The sequence below is a fragment of the Hyperoodon ampullatus genome, assembly GCF_949752795.1.
Source record: "Hyperoodon ampullatus genome assembly, chromosome: 17".
NCBI lineage: Eukaryota > Metazoa > Chordata > Mammalia > Artiodactyla > Ziphiidae > Hyperoodon > Hyperoodon ampullatus.
Genome location: NC_136930.1, coordinates 38,162,766 through 38,187,141, shown reverse-complemented (window position 1 = coordinate 38,187,141; position 24,376 = coordinate 38,162,766). Strand labels below are relative to the sequence as shown.

General features: G+C 38.8%; 2 protein-coding genes across 2 annotated transcripts in view; one reads left to right on the top strand and one right to left on the bottom strand.

Annotated features, from left to right (window-relative positions):
* Positions 1–2,836: 2,836 nt before the first annotated feature.
* CCNE2 (cyclin E2) lies at positions 2,837–14,682 on the top strand (the record flags this gene model as incomplete). Its single annotated transcript, XM_079722152.1, is given in 13 exon segments — positions 2,837–2,840; positions 2,990–3,003; positions 3,007–3,029; positions 3,126–3,222; positions 3,310–3,366; positions 4,307–4,458; positions 5,730–5,865; positions 8,064–8,210; positions 9,494–9,589; positions 11,009–11,143; positions 13,120–13,231; positions 13,993–14,150; positions 14,569–14,682. Coding segments are annotated over 13 exon segments (1,245 nt in total).
* A 1,316-nt stretch (positions 14,683–15,998) lies between these two features.
* Positions 15,999–24,376, bottom strand: part of INTS8 (integrator complex subunit 8) — a gene marked incomplete at its 5' end in the record, with an annotated part of 47,245 nt that continues 38,867 nt past the window's right edge. Inside the window, 6 exons of the mRNA XM_079722613.1 lie at positions 15,999–16,203; positions 19,609–19,652; positions 19,817–19,881; positions 19,961–20,034; positions 21,853–21,903; positions 22,916–23,019. Coding sequence (XP_079578739.1) covers positions 16,087–16,203; positions 19,609–19,652; positions 19,817–19,881; positions 19,961–20,034; positions 21,853–21,903; positions 22,916–23,019 — 455 coding nt within the window. The 3' untranslated portion in view covers positions 15,999–16,086. The remainder of the gene's footprint in view (positions 16,204–19,608; positions 19,653–19,816; positions 19,882–19,960; positions 20,035–21,852; positions 21,904–22,915; positions 23,020–24,376) is intronic.

Below are 24,376 nucleotides of genomic sequence, written 5' to 3'. Positions count from 1 at the left end.
CACTTCTAATCACGGTGTCTCAATTACAAGTAATCTACTAGTTGGCCCAGTGATGGGCATCAACACTGTAAGCTTGGTTTTCGGTTTGACTACCAAATTCACTCATGGAGGCCACCAGTTTTGCTTATGTTCAGGTCACCCGCGCTTGCTGGAAAGCCTCCCATTTCTTATTATCACGCTGTTTGCTCTCTAAGCTTTACACCGGAACAGCACGGCGTTTTGAGGTGACTACAAAAAAGGGCCAATTCACCCCTCCGAGAAAGCCATCAAAGCATCATAAATAGTATGACGTTTCTTGGGACTAACAAGATTCTGGGTCTTTTCTGATTCCATGTCACCTTGAGCAAGACTCTTATTTCCTCATGCGTAAATTTGGGAGAAAAACAATTACTCTGCCGGCGTCTCGAGACTGCGGAGGGAAAATCTTGAAAGAGGACTTTGCCCGAAGAGCACTCGTTATTTCTAGGCTCTGAGCCCCGCACGGGCGGCGCGACACAAAAGGCGCAGGGCGGGGACCCCGGGACGGTCCCCGCCGCCGCCTCCTGGTGCATCTCGGGAAGGGCTCCCGCCTGGGCCGCAACGCCGGGTCGGCGCAGGCCGCCCGGTCTCCCCGGCCTCTCCCAGCGGCTCACTCGAGTCAGGGCAGAGAGACGAACACTGCCTGCCCGCTTCCGGCCCGAGCTGCCGCGGGTTCAAGGAAGCCTTCGCAAGGCTCCTCCGACCCGGGGGTCTTTGTTCCCGCCGGCGTCCCCCAGCCCCACTGCTCCCGCCGCAAACCCAGTTTGCGGAGTATCAACGGCATGGAGATGTCCAACCTTGGTGCGCACTGGAGCGGGGCGTTAGTAGAGGCAGCGAGGGAACCCAAATTTTGGATATGGGGGAAGAGGAGGGAAACGCGTCGGACCGCCTCCTCCCATTACAGCTCGGAGGCGGTCGGTTCCCTCCCGCGCTGACGGCTCGCGCGGGCTCTGCAGGGCGCGCTGGCGGCGGCGGGGCGGGATCCAAGCCTGCACGTGGTGGAACCGTTCTCCCCGCCCGGCGTGACCCCCGGAGAGCCACTGTTCTCTTGCGGAAGGGGCAATGCCACCCTCGGCCCCGCTCCGGAGAGGTGTTTACCCTTGGGGGCCCCAGAATTGGAGGTTGAGAGGAGAGAGGGAGCGCGCGGCTTGGCGAGAGCGTTTCCTGCGCTGGAACTACTGAGTGGGAAGCCGCCAGGCAGTGGCAGGGCGGCGGGGTGCGAATGACCCACCCACGGGGAGGGTAACCGGCTCGGCGGAGAAGAGAGCGGGAAAACAGGGTTGATACGTACCTCGGTCGGCGGGCTGGAGCAAAGCGCACGACAGGCATCCCTGAGCATGGCTGCCCTGGGGTGCCACAGCCGGCCAACGGTGGTCCCAGGGGACTGGGTGGCGCGCGGGAACACACGTGGCCAGCCGCGCGCCCGGCTGTGTTTACGTTCTGCAGCCGCTCCACGTTGTGCTGCAGTCCTCGCCTCCCATTCGCCAGCCAACGCTGCGCTCCTCCCGCAGGGGCGGGCCCTCTTGGTCCCCGAGTCTCTTCGGAAAACCCGGGTTCTTGGAGGCCTAGGCGGGACATCCAGGATGCGCCAAGGGATGGCCACTTCCTAGCCACGCTATGCTCGCCCGAGCCGCCTCCACCTGGCCGTACGCCGGGGCCGGGCCGCGGCCTGACACACCCGGCGTCCGAGAGTTGAGAGAGGGAGGGGACAGAAACATACTGGCGGGAGATGAAGCCAAGCGGCGGGGAGCCGGGCTCCGGAGGAGGAGCCTCTGAGAGACTCCCTCCTGCCGCACAGGCAGGTGAAGTTCAGGTGACCGCGGACCAAGGGCTTAGGCGAGCCGGCTCTGCGGCCCCTCGAGGTGGGCGGGCGCGGACTCACTGCAGGGCGCGCCGCGCGGGCCTGCGGACGGGTGCGCGGGGGAGGGGAGCGCACTGTCCGGAGGTGTCAGTCTGAGGCGCATGCGTGCGGGGCGGGCCCGGCCCGGCCTATATATTGGGTTGGCGCCGGCGCCAGCTGAGAGCCGAGCGGTAGCGGGTCTGGCGGTGAGGAGGTGCTTGGGCGTAGGGCGGGATGCGGGAGGAGAGAAAGCCCCCCCCTCAGGGCCGATCCATCCCGCGGGCGGGAGCCTAGGGGAGGAAAAGTGGGAGGGCTGAGAACTAGGCATCTGGGGGCGATGGGTCCCCGCGTTCCGTCCCTGTCAGGACCCTTGGCAGGGGGCCTGGGAGGCGGCGGTGGATGGAGGGCTGCCCCTAAGTGGGAGGCCACGGAAAAGCCCCTCATTCTAGGGGCTTCTCTCTGCCATCCCCATTTGGGGAGAGAGGATGGGAGTCTGGGTCTCCTTCACGGGGAGAAAGTTCCCCCACAAGCCCAGTTTCCCCCTTTATTAATTGAACTCCCTTTCCTTCACTCCCCATCCCCCATCTGTAGTCGGGGTCCCGGTGCCCCTCCAAGCGATGGGCAGGGTCCGGTGGGGCTGGGAAGGAGGGAAAGGAGACTGAAGGACGTGACACAAGTTCCCTCCGCCCCCTGCTTCCCCGCCACCGCCGCTCTCCAAATTGGCGCGGAACCGGCTTCTCCACAGTGTTTCGCCTCCACAACCGCCTCTCCGCGCGGCTCGGGCAGGATGGGAGGGGGGAAGTAGGGGCGCTGCCCAGGCCCCACTCGGGCTGTCCGGGGGAGAGACTGCAGGACGCAGAAGAGACCCATCTGCCTCCCTGCGCTTTCCGGGCGCTGAGGATGGTTTGCAAATTTCTGAAGACGCTCTCATCCGGGCTGTACATTTCGCTGAGGAAATGCAGGCATGTGTCCAAAAGCATGAGTCCGAAATCATGCACTAATATACTGCAGAAATCATCGTGGTAAGACGGCTCAGGTCATCTCCTGAGGGACTTAGTTATAACCTCTGAATGGCACTTGGAGAGTATGGATGACAATGTATTTGACTCTGGTTTTTCCTCTCCCCTCCAGAGGTTTCATACACCTGAAAGAAGAGAATGTCAAGACGCAGGTAACGTTATTTGTCTTGGAGATATGTTTCAGAGTTGGCTGCTGCCTTTGAAATGCGTCACTTACTAATTAAACTTCCTTTTAAAAAACTCTATAGTAGCCGTTTACAAGCTAAACAGCAGCCCCAGCCCAGTCAGACGGATTCCCCACAAGAAACCCAGATAATTCAGGCCAAGAAGAGAAAAACGGCCCAGGTGAGTTAAGTGGGGGAAGAGAGAGAGGAGAAAGAGAAAATTCCTTGCAGGGACCTTAGTTTAACAATGGCCTTTTCTATTTTCCAGGATGTCAAAAAAAGAAAAGAGGAGAAGGTCATCAAGAAACATCAGTATGAGATTAGGGTAATGCAGAACTGGGCTAGGTTTGGGGGAAACAAATGCAGGACAAAAAAGAATAGAATTGTGTTATTGCTTTGTGATAGGAAGGTTCCTCTGACACTATTAATGCCCCTCGAGGTCAGCAGGAAGGCGCTTGTCTTTGGGTGGTTTTTATATGCCTGAATCCTACTACAGCTACAGAGTAAGCCTTGACGCAGCTGGTTCCTCTTTGTAAATCCCTCCCTCTAGGAGCTGCCTGGTGCACCAGGGCCCGCCTAATCTGTCCAATGGACTGCTCTTTGTTCCCTCTCTGACTACAGTGGAGAGTCCTGATGGTTGCTCCTAGGGCATAAATAGGAATGTGAGGTCACTGACAGACTGGCACCCAGCCCTTTGCTACCTATTCTTCCTATGTGTTGTACAGAAGACACTTTAGAAACAGTGGTTCTCTTTGAAACCAGCATTGACTGGTGAAAGAGTCCTTTAAGTATTGAAGTAATTGTTTCCACTTTTAAGGTCTTGTCTTCCTGTATTTGAAAGTAGTGGAACAGGCCTTAACGAGTGGGGGGGTGGGGGTAGCTGTCTATAAAACAAGGTGCCCTGGCCACTATTGCTAAATATAGAGGGAAAATTTTATAATCTTGAAAGTGATTAATATTTGACTACACACGTGTTTTGTTGTTGTTTCTCCTCTCCCTCAGTACCTAACGTCTTGTATTTCCAGAACTGTATTTTGTTTAAAACATCCTACCTGTTACTCTTTATGAAGATTGAAATGAGCTATATGGTTTATTTATAAAATATGTATGTCAGCTTAAATTAGTCAGCAATGTTAGCTAATGACGGTGTTTGGGGAAAAATGTAGACTGTTTAGAAGTATTAGCTTTCATTTATAAAAGATCCAAGACAAAAGCTGGTTTCCTATTTCACAAAGATATTCTTTTTATTTTTTTTTAAATGACAGAATTGTTGGCCACCTGTATTATCTGGGGGGATCAGTCCTTGCATTATCATTGAAACACCCCACAAAGAAATAGGAACAAGCGACTTCTCCAGATTTACAAATTACAGATTTAAAAACCTTTTCATTAATCCTTCACCTTTGCCTGATTTAAGGTAAGAAAAATTTCAGTAATTTAATGTCAAAGATTAAAATTTACTGATGTAATATATGGTGCTATTTTGAGTTATTTTTTGCCTTCATTATAAGATAGGAAAACTTGTAGAAAAACTGCTTTTTTTTTACTAGTCTTTAAGCGTATATTATTTTATCTGACAGTAATGCTATTTGCAAATGACATGGGTATTTAAAACATTGATTCTATAACATTATTTTCACTTGCTTGCTGAAGACTAAGCCTTATCAGAAGAACTCAATCACCTTTTAAATTTATTTATTTATAGATTTATTTATTTTTGGCTGCATTGGGTCTTCATTGCTGCGCACAGGCTTTCTCTAGTTGCGGTGAGCGGGGGCTACTCTTCATTGCTGTGCACGGGCTTCTCATTGCGGTGGCTTCTCTTTGTTGCGGAGCATGGGCTCTAGGGCACACAGGCTCAGTAGTTGTGGCTCACGGGCTCTAGAGCACAGGCTCAGTAATTGTGGCGCACGGGCTTAGTTGCTCCACGGCATGTGGGATCTTCCCAGACCAGGGATCGAACCCGTGTCCCCTGCATTGGCAGGCGGATTCTTAACCACTGCGCCACCAGGGAAACCCTGAATCACCTTTTTAATGGAGTTTAAATAATTTATCTAAATTGTTAACATGGAAGTATTTTAACATGTACAGCATTTTCATTTGATAGGTCAGCTATTGTTATTTCTTACCAAGCCTACTTATTAAGGTCTATACTTTTTCTAGTTAATGAATGACTAAGAGGTACAACTTATATAAAATTTGTAGTGTAATAATTTATATTTGGCTTTAATAAGCAAATTAATGGACTCATACATTTACACTCACCAGTCCTCCTCTTCTCCATACTGTCTCACCTTAACCCCACTGTAATGTAGTGATGATCTATTTGGAGGTGATTGAGACTGTCTCTGCTGGGATCATATGCTTTAAATATTTACTTTTTTAGTGTTGCTCTTGAGAAAACATGGTTATCATAAACAGGTGCCTTTGTATAAATCGATGGGGACTAGAAAGCACTCTTGAAATCTGTCAGTTTAGATTCTCATAGTCCAAGTTCTTGCTGTATAATTTCATGCTAAAGAAATGGTTTCTAAAAGTAGCAATTTTTCCTGATTTACTTTAAGGGGTTGTCCTTTCAAATTCTAATTCAAAGTTGGATTTCAGTGTTTGAAAGTTGAGTTTACTCTATGTGAAACAGGTAACTCGTATATTATGTAGGTCACACAATTATTTTGCCCCTTTCCATAGCTGGGGATGTTCACAGGATGTTTGGCTAAACATGTTAAAAAAAGAGACCAGATATGTTCATGACAAACATTTTGAAGTTCTGCATTCTGAATTGGAACCACAGATGAGGTCAATACTTCTAGACTGGCTTTTAGAGGTATGTTCCAGCAATACAAATTTCCTTTTTTGTCTGTATGATGGAAAAATATTTAGACATAAATATGCTTTCCATGTGCCTTCATGGTATATTACCTGTTGCCAGGAGCCATTCTCGGGGGCTACTCACTGTAGTTGAGGATACCAAGATGGAAAATGACTGTCTGCTTGATAAGAGTAAAATCATGAGGACACAGCCACTAGGTCCCATACAACCCAAACCCAATTCAGAAATGGTGGTATCAGTATCACTGTGTACTAGGCACTGAGCCTGGTGCCAAGGATACCCAAGATGAACAGAATTTGACAAGGTTTTGAATTCTGCTATGCAATGTAAAGAACCAGGACTAGGCTTCAGGACCCTCAGAAGTCCTTTTCTTCATCACCAAAATCAAATTATGATTTGGAATCCTAATTTCTATATCCTAAATGATAAGGAGGCTTTGAATATCCAGTAGCCCTAAGCCCTCGAGGCTCCATGTAGCTTGCTTTTGTTATATCCCTCTGTTCCTTTCAGAAATGAGCTGTACCATTAATCTAAAGGAATAATAGTGATCCAGAAGTCCCTAAATATCTGTGCCCTCTCTTGTTTAGGCCCATTCCCTTTCTCTGGATAATAATTCTGAAAGAATCTCTAAAATTATTGAAATGATTACTTATATTGATAACAAACTAATTTTCCCCCAACCCTTGGATATTTGCTCTGTAGTTTTCCTGTCTTTAATATAGATAGAGACAATGAACTCTAAGGGGGAACTACCACAGGCTTTTTGGTGGAGAAACACGGCAGAACAGATCTCAGAAGCTATCAGAAAAGTTCGTTAAGACTGCAAAATGTTGTCCTTTTGAGTCAGGTCATCTTATTCCTTATTCTGACGAGAAGGGAAGATTATGTTTCAATCATGTGTGTACAAGAATGTAGTTGGATTTTGACTTTTCTGAATGTCTAATGATCATAGATGCAACTTAAGCACAATTATGTTGATGTTATTTTATTTTGCCTTTTTATGTTACATTGATTTTTATTCAGTGGTTGTCTATCAAATTTATCCCTATTTTCCCTTAAATATATGATTATATATACAAAATCAAATATAATAAATCAAATCCAGCAGAGCATTAAACTCTACTTTGTCATAGTATTTCTTTCAATCTAGGAATGCAAAAATGGTCCAACATTTGAAAATCTATTAATAGTTTAAGGGAGAAAAATCATAAGGTTATATATCATAGATGTAAAAGATATTTTTTGAAATTCAGTATACATTCCTGATTTTTAAATATGCAATAAACTAGGGATAGATTTCCTTAACACATTAAGTGTTTATTAGAAACTCATGTATGTCTGTCCCTCTGTTTCCTCCCTACTTCATGAAGTTATTTTGAAAATGAAAAGCTTTCCCTATATTAAGTGTGGAAATGACAGATACTACTTATTATTAATAACAATAGTGAAACATTAGGGGAATCATTATAGTCAGAAACAAGGAATAAGATAAAAATTTTGTCTATTACCATTGTTATTCATTCCGTTTTCTTCTATAATTCTTAAATGAGGTAAGAACATTGAAAGGAACAGAGTTGTCATATTGTAGTTAAATGTATATCTAGAATGATGAAGAGACTCAGTTGGAACTATTAGAGTATAAACTAAGCATAAAAACTTACCCATTTGGCATCAATAAAAATTAGATGACATATATACACTATTGACAGTATGAATAAGATAGATAACTAATGAGAACCTACTGTATAGCCAAGGGAACTCTACTCAATGCTCTGTGGTGACCTAAATGGGAAGAAAATCCAAAAAAGAGGGGATATATGTATACGTAAAGCTGATTCACTTTGCTGTACAGTAGAAACTAACACAACACTGTAAAGCAACTATACTCCAATAAAAATTAATTTTAAAAAAATTAGAAACTTAATAGGAAAAAAGTACTCATCCATAGTCAGCAAAAGTGTAAATGTATCTGGGAATAAACACAGTAAGTCAATGTGAAAAAAACCTATAAAACTAAGAGGACTGTAATAGATTTACCCTATTGGCACATGTTAATTTTTCCCCCATTTTAGCTTTGGTATCCTAAAAAGCAAGTTGGGCTTCAGAAAGTGTTCTGAAATCTGGTATGCTAAGAGGTAACTTTCTAATTTGGAGAAATTAATGGAATAATATTTAAATGGATTCTTCTCTAGGTGTGTGAAGTATACACACTTCATAGGGAAACATTTTATCTTGCGCAAGACTTTTTTGATAGATTTATGTTGACACAAAAGGATATAAATAAAAATATGCTTCAACTCATTGGAATTACCTCATTATTCATTGCTTCCAAACTTGAGGTAAGTTCTCAAAGTTTATCCATAGATATATTTACCGCAAACTTTTTTTGTCTTAACCAATGCATTAATCGCAGAGAATACTATGTACCACTTTTGATATGTTAATCCTTAGGAAAGATGAGTGAGTTTTTTCCAATACATTTTCTGAACACTATGATTTGGGTGGAAGGATAATTATCATGGTTCCCTTCAAAGTATCTGAGCCTTTTATAAGTCTCTGGTTTGACTCTGGAACTAGTATCTAGGTGAAATGTTCCATGGCTAACTGTGCCAAACAAAGTGACCAACGCTGTCTCTCTATACCTAGTTATGGCACTTGGATTCAATAAAATGGTCTCTGAAACCTAATTAATCAATCAAATGCAATAAATGCTATGTTAGGTTAGAATAATGGTCTATATCCAGCCTAGTATTTTTATATCTGATGATGGTTCTAGGATAGAAGGAAACACCTTTCCTGCCTGAGATTTTCCTTCACATGATCTCAATCTACTTTTCTTAAATTCAACACATAAGGATATCATTAGTATCTTCATCTGAAATTTTTGAAGCCTGTATTGTTTTGAGGGTAGAAGAGGGACTGTGAATCATGCATTAATTTCCTTAAGTGTATTTTTCTCCTTTTCCACATTTGTCTTTTGAGCCTTAAGGGCTATCCCCCAATTCTGCCAAATTTGATGAATAAGTTTGTATTCAGTATATCCTTACCTGAAATCATACTTTGTGTTTCAGATACCTTTCTAGACTGAAATCTTGACCCTTAGCCTGTTCTTGTCTGTGGCAACCTCTCTTCTACTCCTCTGATCATTCTAGTTGTTATTCTCTGAACTGTTAAGACAGACATGTCATCAACCAAACTGCACAAATTATTGTCTGAATAACCATTCTTTTGTACTAGGATAAAGTTAATGTTTTCGATTTCTAGACCTTATTTGTTGAGTATCTTGTTTTAGTCTGATATACTAGGCCATCCTAAAACAAGTTTGGCTTTTTGTTTTAACCAGTCACTGAAATGACTGGTTAAAATAGTCTAATTGTTTATTAACTAAGATTCAAAATCAGTTCTATAAAAATGTTTCAATCAATATAGTTGGCTAATTTAGATACCCAGGTATGAAAAATATCTTTAAAGGTAAGGTTGCTTTGGCTGTCGTAGAATTATTTTATTAAGATTTATAACCATTTTGTCCTTTAAAAATGAAGCCTAGATTGGTTTGTATATAATTCTTCTGTTTTAATCTCACTCTCAACTGTGCTTGATATTAATTAAATCTATTTTAAAGGAAATCTACGCTCCTAAGCTGCAAGAGTTTGCTTATGTCACTGATGGTGCTTGCAGTGAAGAGGATATCTTAAGGATGGAACTCATTATATTAAAGGTAATAATATATCTTTATTATTTCTAGTTGCAATTTAATAACTCTGTAATTTACTAAACTCAAAGACTACAATGTTAAGTAGTCAAAACTGAGATTTTAGTATTAGGATCCAGTTCTAAGATGGGAGGGGAATTTGCTTAACCTGTAAACTCTATTTTTCTGTATCTTTCCATTTTCCTATATTGAGAATATTATTTCTTAATTTAAAAGTGTTTAACAACATTTTCAAAACTTATAGGTAGTTAGCATAGCATGTGTATATAAATGAATTCCAACAGTGATTCTCAAGTCTTAGTTCTGATTTTCCACTTCTTCCAGCAGGTGGAGAATGAGAATTATTTCACTGCCTTTTTTCTTTTCTATATGCATGGGAAGGGCTGTTAATAGAAGGGTAGAGGAAAGAAGCATTAAGATGTTTAATTGGGCCTTGAATTAGAGATTAAACGGTGAATGTTAGCTACTAGAAAGTGTGTTACGAAATTTGAGCATCTTGGTTTTATAAATAAGACACAAGAAAACACAATCAATATGACTTTCGTTTACAAGATTATAAACTATATACATTATAATATAAATTTGTTATGTTTATAAACATTCAGATTGATAGCTCTGTAAGAATGGGATCTTGTTGGCATGGTGATATTGTTCCTTTTAAAAGAAATTTTTTTATTGAAATATACTTGATTTTCAATGTTGTGTTAGTTTTAGTTGTACAGCAAAGTGATTCAGTTTTATATATATATATTTTTTCAGATTCTTTTCCATTATAGGGTATTATAAGACATTGAATATAGTTCTATGTTCTAGTAACAAAGTTATCCAGATTCAGACTTGAAGTATAGTATAAGGAGGATATATAATGGGAAGATGGAATTCTCTGGGTGGTCCTACAGGCATTAAGACTCTCTGTTCTCTCCTAATTATGTTTGACTTCTTATAAATGGTAAAGTCCCAGGGCTTCATGGAGAGAAAGATATCATAAATTAGGATTTGTCTTTTTTTTAGCTTTTACATGTTGAACAGAAGCCATTATAGATCACAGAAAGAAAAAGTGTAGAATCAGTTCTTCGGAGATCTGAATGGAATTAGCTGTGGAGTTATTGAATAAAATTAAAAGGGCAGTTTCGATAAAGAATACATTTGGAAGACGAGGGGCTGCAAGAAATGAGAAAAGTAGGAATGAAAAATAGGTCCAAGGAACTTTGTCAATAAAGATAACTAGAGAATAATAAAGGGGCCTGTATCAATAATAGACTAAAACACAAGCAGCTTTAGATTGTGAGGTATCTATAAATAGTTATGAAAATAGGAAGAAATATGCCCAAAGCAAAAAGTTTCTTAAATGACTATTTAAAGAAGTACCTATATAATGTGATATATACCTACATTTATTAACAGGCATTTTAATTTCATTAACAGGCTTTAAAATGGGAACTTTGTCCTGTAACAGTCATCTCCTGGCTGAATCTCTTCCTCCAAGTTGATGCTCTTAAAGATTCTCCTAAAGTTCTTCTACCTCAGTATTCTCAGGAAAAGTTCATTCAAATAGCTCAGGTATTGATATTTTTATTGAATATTTGCTAATGTTTTTAATTACAGGTTTTGTTTAGTGTATTTATAGTGCTAAATAGGCTACACAACAAAATGACAGCATACTGAATTAAATTCATTCCTTAATTGACTAGAACAAAACTTCCGATGCATAAAATTCTGTCCCCAATATTTACATTGCTTACTGAAAATTCTAGAAAACAAAGTTTTAAAACTTGCATTTAAATATATTATGAGCACTTTTTACTCTTTAGGAGTATGAGGTAGAGAGTTAAATACCTCTTTTTGATGTAACATGGGGAAAGGTATTTTTCAGCCAGTTGTTTTAGGTTTTATAATAGTATGAAATTATTCTGTAAAATTATCTTACTCTCTTATATTTGAATACACAGGGAACCTATTTTATGTGTTAAAATCACCTAATTTAGTTATAACATTATTTAAAAATTTAAGTTTAAATTAAACTTTCCTAGGCCAGTGTATAACAAATATTCTAAGAAAGTAATTACAGGAGGAGGGTACCAATCTTTCCTGCCTGCTTCTCATAAGTAGGATCTTAAGGCTGCTGTACCTGCCATATATAAGTGAAGAACACCCAGATTCTTACTCTGTGTAGGATGTGAAAATCTTACACATGGAATTGAAGAAACTGTGGTACTCTGGATGGGTTTTAAGTAACCTACGTTGAAATTCAACTTGTGTTTTAAATCTAGTAAACTCATTACGAACACTAAAACTGGAGAACCAGTAAATATATTAGAATTGGTTCATTTTGTAGAACTTTCTAATGAAGTCATATTAATTTTTTCCCTCAGATTTCCTAGCATCCCAGATTATCCTAGGCAGCTAAACGCTTTTGATAGGGCAAACCTTTGATAAGCTGATAAACAGTGTGGAAAGTTTCTAGAGGTATATAATAGTGATAATTCATTTCCAACTCCTCTACTTGTGTTTCTGTCTTCTGGACCCATGGGGACAAAAATAAGTTTTTTTGTTTTCTGGGTTTTTTTTGTTGTCTTTTTTTTTTTTTTTGCGGTATGCGGGCCTCTCACTGTCATGGCCTCTCCCGTTGCGGAGCACAGGCTCAGCGGCCATGGCTCATGGGCCCAGCCGCTCCGCGGCATGTGGGATCTTCCCAGACTGGGGCATGAACCCATGTCCCCTGCATCAGCAGGCGGACTCTCAACCACTGCACCACCAGGGAAGCCCCAAAAATAAGTTTTATTTCACTGGACAGGTATCACCTCAGGCCTCTGAAATCTAACCTTTTTACACAATTTCACTGATCGTTGTTCAGATCTCTTATTGCCTGGATTGTACTACCTGTTAACTCATCTATTTAGAAACATGTTCCCTTCTTGTGTTTCTGCTTCACCATAGTCTAAGGGATTGTTCTTAAAATGTAATTTCCCTGATTTAAAATCTTCTAGTAATTTCAATAATCAGTCAGAACTTTGAAGTTCTGACTTCTTAAAGACCCTTTATGATCTAACCTAGGCCATGCCTCTCCAGCAACCCTCTTTTTTTAAAATAATGAAGGAAAGATATTCCTTACTTCATATTTTTTACCTTATGTATTCTGAACTACTTGAGTTCCAAAGAAAAGTAATCCTTTCTCATTTATCTTTGTAAATTCTGTTTCCTATATCTAGAACATTCTCTACCTCCCAGTCTTCCTGGCTACCTTGTATTTTAAGACTCATTTAAGTAGAAGTCTTCCCTGTCTTCCCCACTCTGGATCAGGTGCACTTCCTAATAGTACACATCATGCTATATCGTAACAGTCCTTTACTTGTTTATTAACAAGACTGAACTTCCTTCAGGGTGGCAGCTTATTTCTCTTTGGATCCCTGTAGTTTTAGCAATTCTTGGCATATGGTCCACATCATAAGCAATCTAAAACGTTAGCTGACTGATGTTTAGCGGTGACATGTAGTACTCGTCCTTCTCCTAAATTCTTATACTTTTTCCTCTGTTAGCTGTTAGATCTGTGTATTCTTGCCATCGATTCATTAGAGTTCCAGTACAGAATACTCGCTGCTGCTGCCTTGTGCCATTTTACCTCTCTTGAAGTGGTTAAGAAAGCCTCAGGTAAGACAGTATATTTTGTTCTCTTCTTACCCATTCACAAATTTTAAAGGCACTTTTTGAACTTAGCATCCTGCTAAACAAGAATTTAAAATTTTAATGGAAAAAAGTTAGCAGTTTAGCGATTATCTTCCCTTCTATTAGAAGTACTTTCTAATCCTCAATATATATCCACAAGCAAAAAATGAGGTCAAATGGAATTTAAATCCAGTTGAAGTTAGTCAATGTAATTATAGCTCCGCATTAAAGAGTTCTTTGGGTTTTGACAATTTCAATTTCCTGTGTAGCAGGTACTGGCTAAGAAGCTCTAAGTCTTTTTCTCCCTCAAAATAGTCACATTATAAACATATTTGAGAGTGATAGTCTGTTTTGACTTGCTAAACTTGTTTTTTTTTTTAATTTTTTTAAGTATAGTTGATTTAAAACGTTGTGCCAATCTCTGCTGTGCAGCAAAGTGACTCAGTTATACATATAGAGACATGCTTTTTTTATATTCTTTTCCATTATGGTTTATCACAGGATATTGAATATAGTTCTCTGTGCTATACAGTAGGATCTTGTTGTTTATCCATCCTATATACAGTAGTTTACATCTGCTAATCACACATAAACTTGTTGATTTTGGTTTATATTATGTGCTTGTCTTGGTTTCCTTTTTTACATGAATTTTAAATTAACTGTCTTTAAATTCTGAAGCACAAGCAAATAAGTAGGCATATGTTTCTGATGTAACCTTCACATTTTTCTAACTTTTCTTTATCTAGGTTTGGAATGGGACAACATTTCTGAATGTGTAGACTGGATGGTGCCTTTTGTCAGCACAGTAAAAAGTACTAGCCCAGTGAAGCTGAAGGTTTTTAAGAAGATTTCTATGGAAGACAGACACAATATACAGACACATACAAATTATCTGGCTATGATGGTATGTTTCTTTCTTGTAGTTTTTTGGTCTATTTGGTAAGTCACTGAAACTGATAGTAAGGATACTACAGAATAATATTTCAAGCAGTTATGTAAGATGGTAAGGGGACAGAAAGTTCCAATGGGCACACTGATTTCAAAATGTAGAAAAGCTAATAAAATAACTTTGAAGTCAAAGCAAGATTTATGAAGTGTCTCAAGATTAATGCCAACAGTCCAGGTAAGAGTTTTTAAAAATACAAGTTGCAGGCAGTTGAACCTCTAAAATATGACTAATCACAGTTGCAAACATAAAGAGACGATTATATTAGGCCTAAGTAGTCTCAAATTAGTACACAGAAGTCTTGTTTGACTTTGTTTTACCATATCAATGCTTTATCTTAGCTGTTAATCTCTGCATGATTTCTTCACATGTACAGGATGAAGTAAATTATATAAACACCTTCAGAAAGGGGGGACAGTTGTCACCAGTTTGCAATGGAGGCATTATGACACCACCGAAGAGCACTGAAAAACCACCAGGAAAACACTAAAGTTAACTGAGCAAACAAGTTGGAACTGATGAAGCGCTGCGTAGCATTTCATAGAACTTAACTACTTAAGTTTTACAGGAAAATAGTGCTGTGGCTGTCCTGGCCGATTCAGAAGTTTCACTGGCATTCTTTGATTTAAAAAACCACTTAAAATTGGCACTAAGGACACTTAATTCCTATGTTCGCTGTTTAAAGAAACAGCAGGACTTGTTTACAAAGATGACTTCATTCCCAACACTGACTGGAGAGAAGCCAGCCATGATTCATGACATAAGAATTTTTTTGATGCGGTGTTGCTATGTTTATCTTGATAAACTAGGAATTTCATCATTGGAGTTTTTGACTAGATAAGTGCTACCTTAAAGGGTACATTAAGTGATACAGTACTTTGAATCTAGTTTTTAGATTCTCAAAATTTATAAACTCTTAACTAGTGCAATTTGGTTCTTGAAAATAAAATTTAAACTTGTTTACAAAGGTTTAGTTTTGTAATAAGGTGACTAATTTATCTATAGCTGCTGTAGCGAGCTATTATAAAACTTGAATTTTTAAAAATGGTGAACTTTAACCTATTTGACTATGTTTATTTGCCTTGCCATAACATTTTTAACCAGTAAATCTTAGATGAACATGGTGTTTAAACTGTGCTCTAAACAGTGGGAATACCAAAGAAATTATAAACAAGATAAATGCTGTGGCTCCTACATGGGGCTTTGACGTATAAGTTGCTTTATAATAACGTTTTCGTACATCACAATTTGGGCGAAAAACTTATGTACCCTTTCAAACTATTTATATGAGAAAGTCACTTTATTACTCTAAAAAAAAAAATCTTTAGGGTTATCTCAATTTAGTGTGACTAAGGCTTTATTTATGTTTGCAAAACTGCTAAGGTCCTTTTTAAATTCCTACATTATGAGTTAAGGACAGTGTCAAAGTGATAAAGCTTAACACTTGACCTAAACTTGTATTTTCTTAAGGCAGAAAAGCAGTAAATGTATACGACTCCTAGAAATCTATTTATTTAAAAAAAAAAAACAAAACCTTGACATAAGAACTTGCTGTATATAGCTACTTCTACATAAATATTTTAGTTTTTTAAAAATGAAATTTCAGCCTCAAAAGTGGATTTGATTAGAAAAATTATACTAGATTACTAGTTTATTCTGTTACTGGACATGTGAATCTCTTCTTCCTTTGAAGAAATTATAAATTTAAGCTATTGTTATGGTGTGAAGTCTTCTGTAGAGTTTTTGTTTTTAAACTAGTATGTTTCAGTATTTTGTCTGAAAAGAAAACGCCACTAAATATGTAAATATGTATTATATAAACTTAATCTTTTAATACTGTTTATTTTTAGCCCATTGTTTAAAAAATAAAAGTTAAAAAATTTTAACTAACTGCTTAAAAGTAAAGTTTTGCCATTGCTTGAAGAAACTTTTTTTTCCTTCTCTGCGCTGCCAGCTGTAACACTTCTTCTGGGTTGCTTGCGTTCAATTCTGTCTGGCCGATGGCTTTGATCTTCCAAAACAGAAAAGTGATGTTGTTAGAGGTCTGGTCAAAAACAAAGTTTTGCTACAAAATATAAAACTACCTACTCGCTAACAATGATAAACTGAACCTCTAATTGTAGATGCTAAGAGGTGTAGAAGAAATTAACATAAAGACTGACTGGAGCCACTCAAGGAAAAGATCAATTACTGAACCATAGTTTGTGGAATTATCTTAAGTAACATTAAGTAAATTCATGTAAATTTATTTGACTAAAAATACCAGTAAAGGGACTTCCCTGGTGGTCCAGTGGCTAAGACTCCATGCTCCCAGTGCAGGGGACCCGGGTTCAATTCCCTGGTCAGGGAACTAGATCCCATATGCTGCAACTAAAGATCCCACATGCTGCACCTAAGACCTGGTGCAGCCAAATAAATAAATAAAATATTTTTAAAAAACCAGTAAGTAAACTCTACATGTAATCTGACACATTTTTACAATTAAGACTCCTACAAAATAACTTGAAATATCAAAATTCATGTTTCAGGGCTTCACTTTTTTAATATGTAAAAAATATCTAGTTTGCTCAGCACTATAATATATAGTGACCCTTCTCTTTCATGATTAGAAATACTTGAGCCTGATAAAAATCCGTAATAGTATTCTGCCATGGAGTGTTTTGTGAGAGCATGTTTTAGGACCTTAAAATTACCTTTTGTTTAAAGAAGTTCCAATATATATATATATATATTTTTTAAACAACAAAGACTATTCTCATAGGTAGATGGAAGGGAGCTAAGACTATCCAGAAATGATCATCAGTTAGGTTAGCGGGTAGGAGGAATTGCGGATGATGCCATTTCCATATGAAAGAATACATGTGGAAAAACCTAGTAGTGGGGTATAACTAAAGAGTTATTTCAGACAAAGTACCCTGAAGACGACTGGCTATAAAAGTTCAAAGTGTAAGACAGAAATTGAAATAGGAGCCAGATATTTGAGAGAAATAACACATCCTAGGTGGGTAGTGGTCAAAACCATGAGTGGATGAGGTTACCTAGGAAGAATGTAGGGCAATCAGAAAATACCCAAGGACTAACTTCTTGGGAAAACCAAGTTTACGGGGTAGACAGAAGGAAATACCCACAAAGAAGAAAAGGCAGAAGAGTCAGGGAGAAGAAATGAGTAAAAATGCCAGGGAAGCCAAAGGAATAAAGAATTTCAAGAAGGAAGGAGTGTAAACAACAGGATAAAGACTGAAAAGTATTCACTGGCTTTGGCATTTGGTGACCCTTAAGAACAGAGTGGGGATGGCAGAAGTCAAATTGTATTGGATGAAAGAGCTTTAAAAAGCTAGGCAGAGAAGGGATGAGAGAGAGGTGGAGTACAGTCAAGAGAAGTTTCTATTAAGGCTGAAATAGTTTATAGGTATGGGAGTGGTTGACAATATAGGAGAGGAGATAACTGAAAGGGACAATCACTGAAAGGACAGAATCAAAAGCATAAAAACTTGTCTTCATCAAGGAGTAGCATAAGCTTTTACTGACTAAAAGCGTGGACTTAACAATGAATACAGTTGTCAATTATCTTGAAGGTGGAAAACAGGGACCTGAAACAGGAATGTGAAGCTGGCACTCATGGGGCCACAACTCCCAAGACTATAACTTTCACAAGGACGGAGGCTGATCAGTCTTTTTTTCTGGTCTACTCCAAACAGACAAGGAAGTTACTGAAAATGGAAAAGGGAGAGAGGACAGGGGCTTAACAGGGTGAAAGTCTAAAATATTCCCTAAAAAAGAATGCAGACCACTGACCACTGGCAGGTAAACAAAAGAAATGAGCGGCCAGCTAAGGTTGGAGGCCATGGTTTGGTAGTGGCACAAGTTTATACAGTTGTAGGATTTTTTCCAACAGAACTCAGTGGCTCGGGGGAAAAAAAGCATAAATTTTTGAACTGATTCAGGGTTGGGACTTTTCTAGATGAAGCAAAAGACAAAAAAGCAAAGATGCTGAAAATATTAATCAGAGTCATCCTGACAGTCAACCACAGGTAGAAGGGGTTCCCAAATCTGGTTTATAATCAGAACTACCTGGGAAAACTAAAAAACTGGATCCCAGGGTCTCATCTCAGATCAAATGAATCAGTATCTCTGAGAGTACACAGGCCAGTATTTGCTGTACTCAAGGTCAGTAGGGAAGGAACGGAAGTTGGAAAAGGGCTGACAGACTGGGGAAAACTTGGTCATGAACTTGAACATCTCACTGATCATGAGGAACATGGGAGCCCAGAAGTAAGAAAGGGATAGATTACCGGCACAGAGATCTTACGTAAAGCAATTCTGACAAAAAGGCCTGGCCATGGGTGGCTGATGAAGAGTAAAGGTGATAATGGAACCTGGAGTGCCAGGGGTGTTGGATAAGTTGATCACATGTCATTTGATGCATGCAGAGGAACAGCCAGGTAGTTGTTTAGATGAGCTAGTAAGGAGGTAGGGGTAAGCTTCCAAGGAGAAAGGGCTTAAAAAATGATACAAGTAGAGATAGCCTAAAAATGCCATCAGGGAACTGGGAAATTTTCAGCATTGCCTTCCAGCCCTGGATAGGCTGGAAATGGGAGAATGAGTAGTCTCCAACTAAGTGGAACTGGCACCATATTCTTTTTCCTCTTTTTTTTTTTTTGAAAGATGCTGTTGTTATTCTGTTTCCTCTAAATAATGGCCATACAATTTAGTCCAAGTACAAAGCTTTAAAGGACACTTAATAAATGGCGTATTCTTTTATTAATGAGTGAAAGAGCAAAGAGAAAACATATATGGTAACAGTGACACAGCAAATGTTAGGCTTGTAAAAATGACCATGAATTTGTAATGTTTTGGTTTACAAGTCAAATTTAAATAAATAATTCATCCATCAAGTAACTACTGAGCATCTATTATTTGCCAGACACCATTCTAGGTATCAACTGTGACACAACCAATTCCCACCCTCATGGGGAAACAGCCAATAAATAAGTAAATATACAGTATGTCAGTTGTAGATAAGTGCTACGGAGAAAAGTTTTAAAAGGGAAATGAGAATAAGAGTGTTGGAGGGAAAGGGGGAGAGACATTGCTATTTTATAAGATGGTCAGGAAGGGACAATTACTTCTGAAGAAGGTGACATGTGAGAAGAGACCTGAGGGAAGTTAAAAGAATGTTCCTGAAAGAGAAAATTTCACAGGCCATTCGGTAGTGAATGTTCTTGGCATGTTCAAAGAACAGTAGGGGTATTGGTGTAGAAGTTAGCAAGGGAGAGTCGAATGAATAGCTAGAGGTCAAGTCACGTGTGGCCTTGCAGGCCATTGTAAGGACTTTGATGCTGTATGCAACAGGAAATAGTTTAGTATTAGGGAAATTAAGCACATCATTGAAGAATCAAGGCATAAAATAACTTACCGCAATTTGTCTTTTATCTGTTTCTCCTCTTTTGTGATGAAGATCTAAATGAATTAGTTAAGAATAATAAATTTGATACTATTAAATATCACGATAGATTCTCAACTGTTCTTTGTTTTTTATTTAGAAAATACACAATATTAAATACTTCTTTAATTTACAGAAATGAATTGTTCTAACATCACACACATATGTTGATGAAGGATACAAGTCAAGTATTCCAAAATGGTAACATCCCATATGTAGTCATAGTAGGAGTCCATAGCATCATGACTGAAAAACAGAACTCAGTTACTTCCTCTTTCTAAGCAGAAAAATTTCAACTTCATTTTATTTCAAAAACCATTCATACCTGTTTTGTTCCTGCAGTGATTTAAAGGCTGTTTTGTAGTCAATCTCTCTGAGGAACTGACATAAAATTGCCACCTACATAAAAAAAGAATTGAAAATGGTTTCATGTAACTAGTATCAACAATGACTACTGGTCTTGGAGCAGTAATTTTTAGTGATTCTCATGTCAAGAGCATATTATTTAAGAGGCCTCGCAGATCAGGCTGAGCGGATCAGCTGATATGTATGGAATCCATCCAATTTTAATTGTAAAAAACCCTTACACAAGTGTCTGTCTGCCCAACATTTTCTTCCCCTGTGACCTAAATCATAAATTTTTTGAGCTTTATCTGAATGAGAAGCTGGCAAAAAGCCAGTTTAGAAAACTGAAGGGAATGGAAAACTGCCAAACAAAAGTGTCAAACATTCAAGGACATATAGAAGATCCAATTAAACCTTTCACAGCTGGCAAGTACAGAAGCTCATTTTGGCAAAATGTAGGCCAGCCTGCTTAACACTGAAAACAGATCCATTTCAGTCATGTATGTAGGTCATAATGCTGATCTCTTTTTTAAGTATTTAAAGATTTCTAAATTGATTATTATTCACATACCATAATGTAAACACTTTCAGAGTATAAAATTCAGTGGTTTTTAGATTATTCACAAAATTGTACAACCATCACTGCTTATAAGTCTAAAACATTTCATTACCCACCCCCTGCAAAAAAAACAAAAAGCTCCATACCCATTAGTAGTCAGTCTCCATTCCTCCCCTACCTCTCCACCCCGCAGTCTCTGGCAACCACTAATCTACATTCTGACTCTATAGATTTGCCTATTCTGGACATTCCAAATGAATGAAATCATACAATACAAAGCCTTTTGTATCTGGCTTTTTTTTTTTTTTTTTTTTTTTTGCGGTACGCGGGCCTCTCACTGTCGTGGCCTCTCCCATTGCGGAGCACAGGCTCCGGACGCGCAGGCTCAGTGGCCACGGCTCACGGGCCCAGCCGCTCCGCAGCATGTGAGATCTTCCCGGACCGGGGCACGAACCCATGTCCCCTGCAACGGCAGGCGGACTCTCAACCACTGCGCCACCAGGGGAGCCCAGTATCTGGCTTTTTTTTACTCAACATAAAACTTCCAGGATTTGTCCCTGTTGTAGCATATATCAGTACTTCATTCCTTTTTATGGCTGAATAATATTCCATTGTGTGTGTGTGTATGTGTGTGTGTGTATATATATATATACACACACACACCAAATCTTGTTTATCTATTCATCAGCTGATGAACATTTGGGTTGTTTCCACTTTTTGGCTATTATGAATAATGCTGCTATAAACATCTCACGTACAAATTCTTCTGTGGACATACGTTTTCAGTTTTCTTGGTTATATACCCAGGAGTGAAACTGCTGGGTCATATGGTAGGTAATTCAATGTTTAACTTCTTGAGCAAGCACCAAATTGTTTTCCAAAGAGGTTGCCCCATTTTATATTCCAACCAGCAACATATGAGGGTTCTAATTTCTCCACATCTTCACCAATACTTGTTACTATCTTTCAGTTACAGCCTCCTTGTGAGTGTGAAGTGATATCTCATTGTGGTGCTTACATTTCCCTAATGATTAATGTACATATCTACTTTTAAATATAAGAAAACATACTTGAGAATGCTTTTTCTATTTATAAGGTTCAAAGACCAATGTCTTCTAACCCATACTTTCATTTTAGTTAAAATTCTGTAAACTACTTAAAAAAATTTAAAGAACATGCAAATTCTTAAATACCATAAATTTAAGCAATTATGATACGGAAAATAAAAGTTACTTCCCAGTCCAATGCCTTATATGTATTATAAACTCTAACATTCATGAAAACAGACCAGCATCATAATATTATATACTAACCTGTGTGTGGCAATTCAGCAAAGAACAGCACTTTATCATTCGTTTTATTACCTACAAAAACAAAATTCTGGTTACTTTCAAAAACTAGTTAATGTCAATTGTAACAAATGTACCACTCTGATGTGGGATGTCAATCGTGAGGTAGGTTGTACATGTATGGGGACAGGAGGTACATGAAAACTCTGTATTTTTCACTCAGTTTTGCTATGAATCTAAAACTGCTCCAAAAAATAGAACTTTTAAGTTAAAAAAACCTAGTTATTAAAAAATTTTAAATCTTATTTCAAAAGCCACCATTGTAAATGTTTTAAAATGCTATTTATTAAATTATGATATTGGTGGCCTAAACCAGAGGAAAGGGTAATGCATACTGAGAGAAAGTTAACAAAATTTGAGATTTAGGAGGCAGAATCAATATGTCTTTAAGGCTGAATGGATGTTGGTGGGAGGGTTAGTAAAGAAAAGAGGATGACACTCAGGATTTATGCTTGGTCAACTCAAAGGGCTAAACAAAGGTGACTGTTATTTCGGTGGGGTCTTCTGTTTTTGTTTTTGTTTTGGTGTGGGAAGGTCATCAGGAGGAGAGACTGGTAGAGTAAGATGCTGAATCAGAGGACTTCCCTGGTGGTCCAGTGGGTAAGACTCCGTGCTCCCAATGCAGGGGGCCCGGGTTCGATTCCTGGTCAGGGAACTATATCCCACACGCATGCTGCCAACTAAGAAGGAGTTCGCATGCCTCAACTAAGAGTCTTTATGCTGCAGCAAAGAGCCTGCAAGCCGCAACTAAGACCTGGAGCAGCCTAAATAAATAAATAAATAAATACTGAAAAAAAAAAAAGATGCTGAATCAGTTTTGGACAGGTTGAGTTTGAGGTGTTTTTGGGAAATCAAAGCAGCAATAGCCGTGGGCACTGGAAATATGGAGAGCAATCTGGTCTAGAGCAATCAATTTGGGAGTTACCACCACATACATGGAAATGAATAAGCTCATGCAAAAAGAGGCCCAGGAAGAAGAACATTTAAAGACAGACAAGAAGCAAGCAAGCCCGCAAAAACAACCTACCTGGTCTGTATAAACATCTGGGGGCACAGCCTTATTAAAGAAATCAGAACACACAGCTCCTGCCTGGAGGTAATAGTGAAGAGCTGCCGAATACTGATTTGTTGCTTGAAATAGAAAACAGAGATAAAGAATTACCTGCCATTAAATACACAGCTGGAAAAATAGGGCCTCTTTTGTGAAGAGTCAGGTATTACTTCATGTTTGACAAAAGCAGATTCAAACCACAGACCTAGGGATAACACTTAGCCAGGCCAACAATGAGAAAAATTGGCTTTATTTTTTCAACCACTTTAAAGTAGTTGTATAATAGAGTCTTTCCTTCTAAAACTGATTTGCCAAATATTTAGCTCAGATTCCTTGTCAAACTTACTGGTACAGAATTTAGTATTTGGAGGTATTTATTTCCCAAATGACTATACTAGAAACAGACCTTATTTTTCTGAGTCAGTTTAGAATCAGAAAATCTATTCTGAATAAAGATATTAAGAACCTGATAATAAATTCTTTGCAGGGCTGGGGTAAAAATGAGCATTAAAGCCGGCAAGTATTTATTTCAGAAATAATCCAAGAGAGAGCAGGATGATGTAGGTGAGGGTACAGGTGAAATGAGACCGGCCGTGAGTTAATTACTGTTAAAGCTGGGTGGCAACAAACTATTATCTATAAAATAAATAAGCTACAAGGACATTGTACAACACAAGGAATACAGCCAGTATTTTGTAGTGACTATCAATGGAATATAACCTTTAAAAACTGTGAACCACTATGTTGTAAACCTGTAACTTATGTCATTTTGCACATCAACTATACTTCAATTTAAAAAATGAAAAAAATAAAAATGACTAAGCTGCTTGCAATAAGTCACTTAAAAAAAAAAAAGCTGGGTGGCAGACACAGGAGATACATGGGGATTCATTACACTATTCTCTCTACTGTTACATTTTGAACTTTCTCTTTAAAAAAATCAACTCCTAAAAAAATGATCCAGAAATGACACCAGTCAGAACTTTAATTTGATCTGTATAGTAATAGAAATATTAGAAATTCCCTATCAAGTTGGAAAATCTATCACATACAACCTGTTGGGGGGTGGGGGGGAATTAGGAATCTATTTTCAAGAACACAAATAATTATCAAGAGTGCCTGGACATATTTTAGAACCTTTAAAGAGCAATTTTATAAACTAAACTTTAACCTCTTTCCTTAAGAATGTCTTACCAATTTTTTAGATGACCATTTACTATTAAAAAAAAAACAAGACAGAAAAAAAGTAGTCAACATAAAACTAAAAGCATCTGAATCAAAGGTTCAGAAAAATGCATACATATAACAATAATAGTTACTTTCAATTTTATCTAAGAAGAAGAGTTAGAGAATGTCAAAAACAAGACTTAAGTTTAATAAAGTATTGTAATGACAAGTGTAATATATTTATTTTCACTTCTAAAATCGCTATGAAAA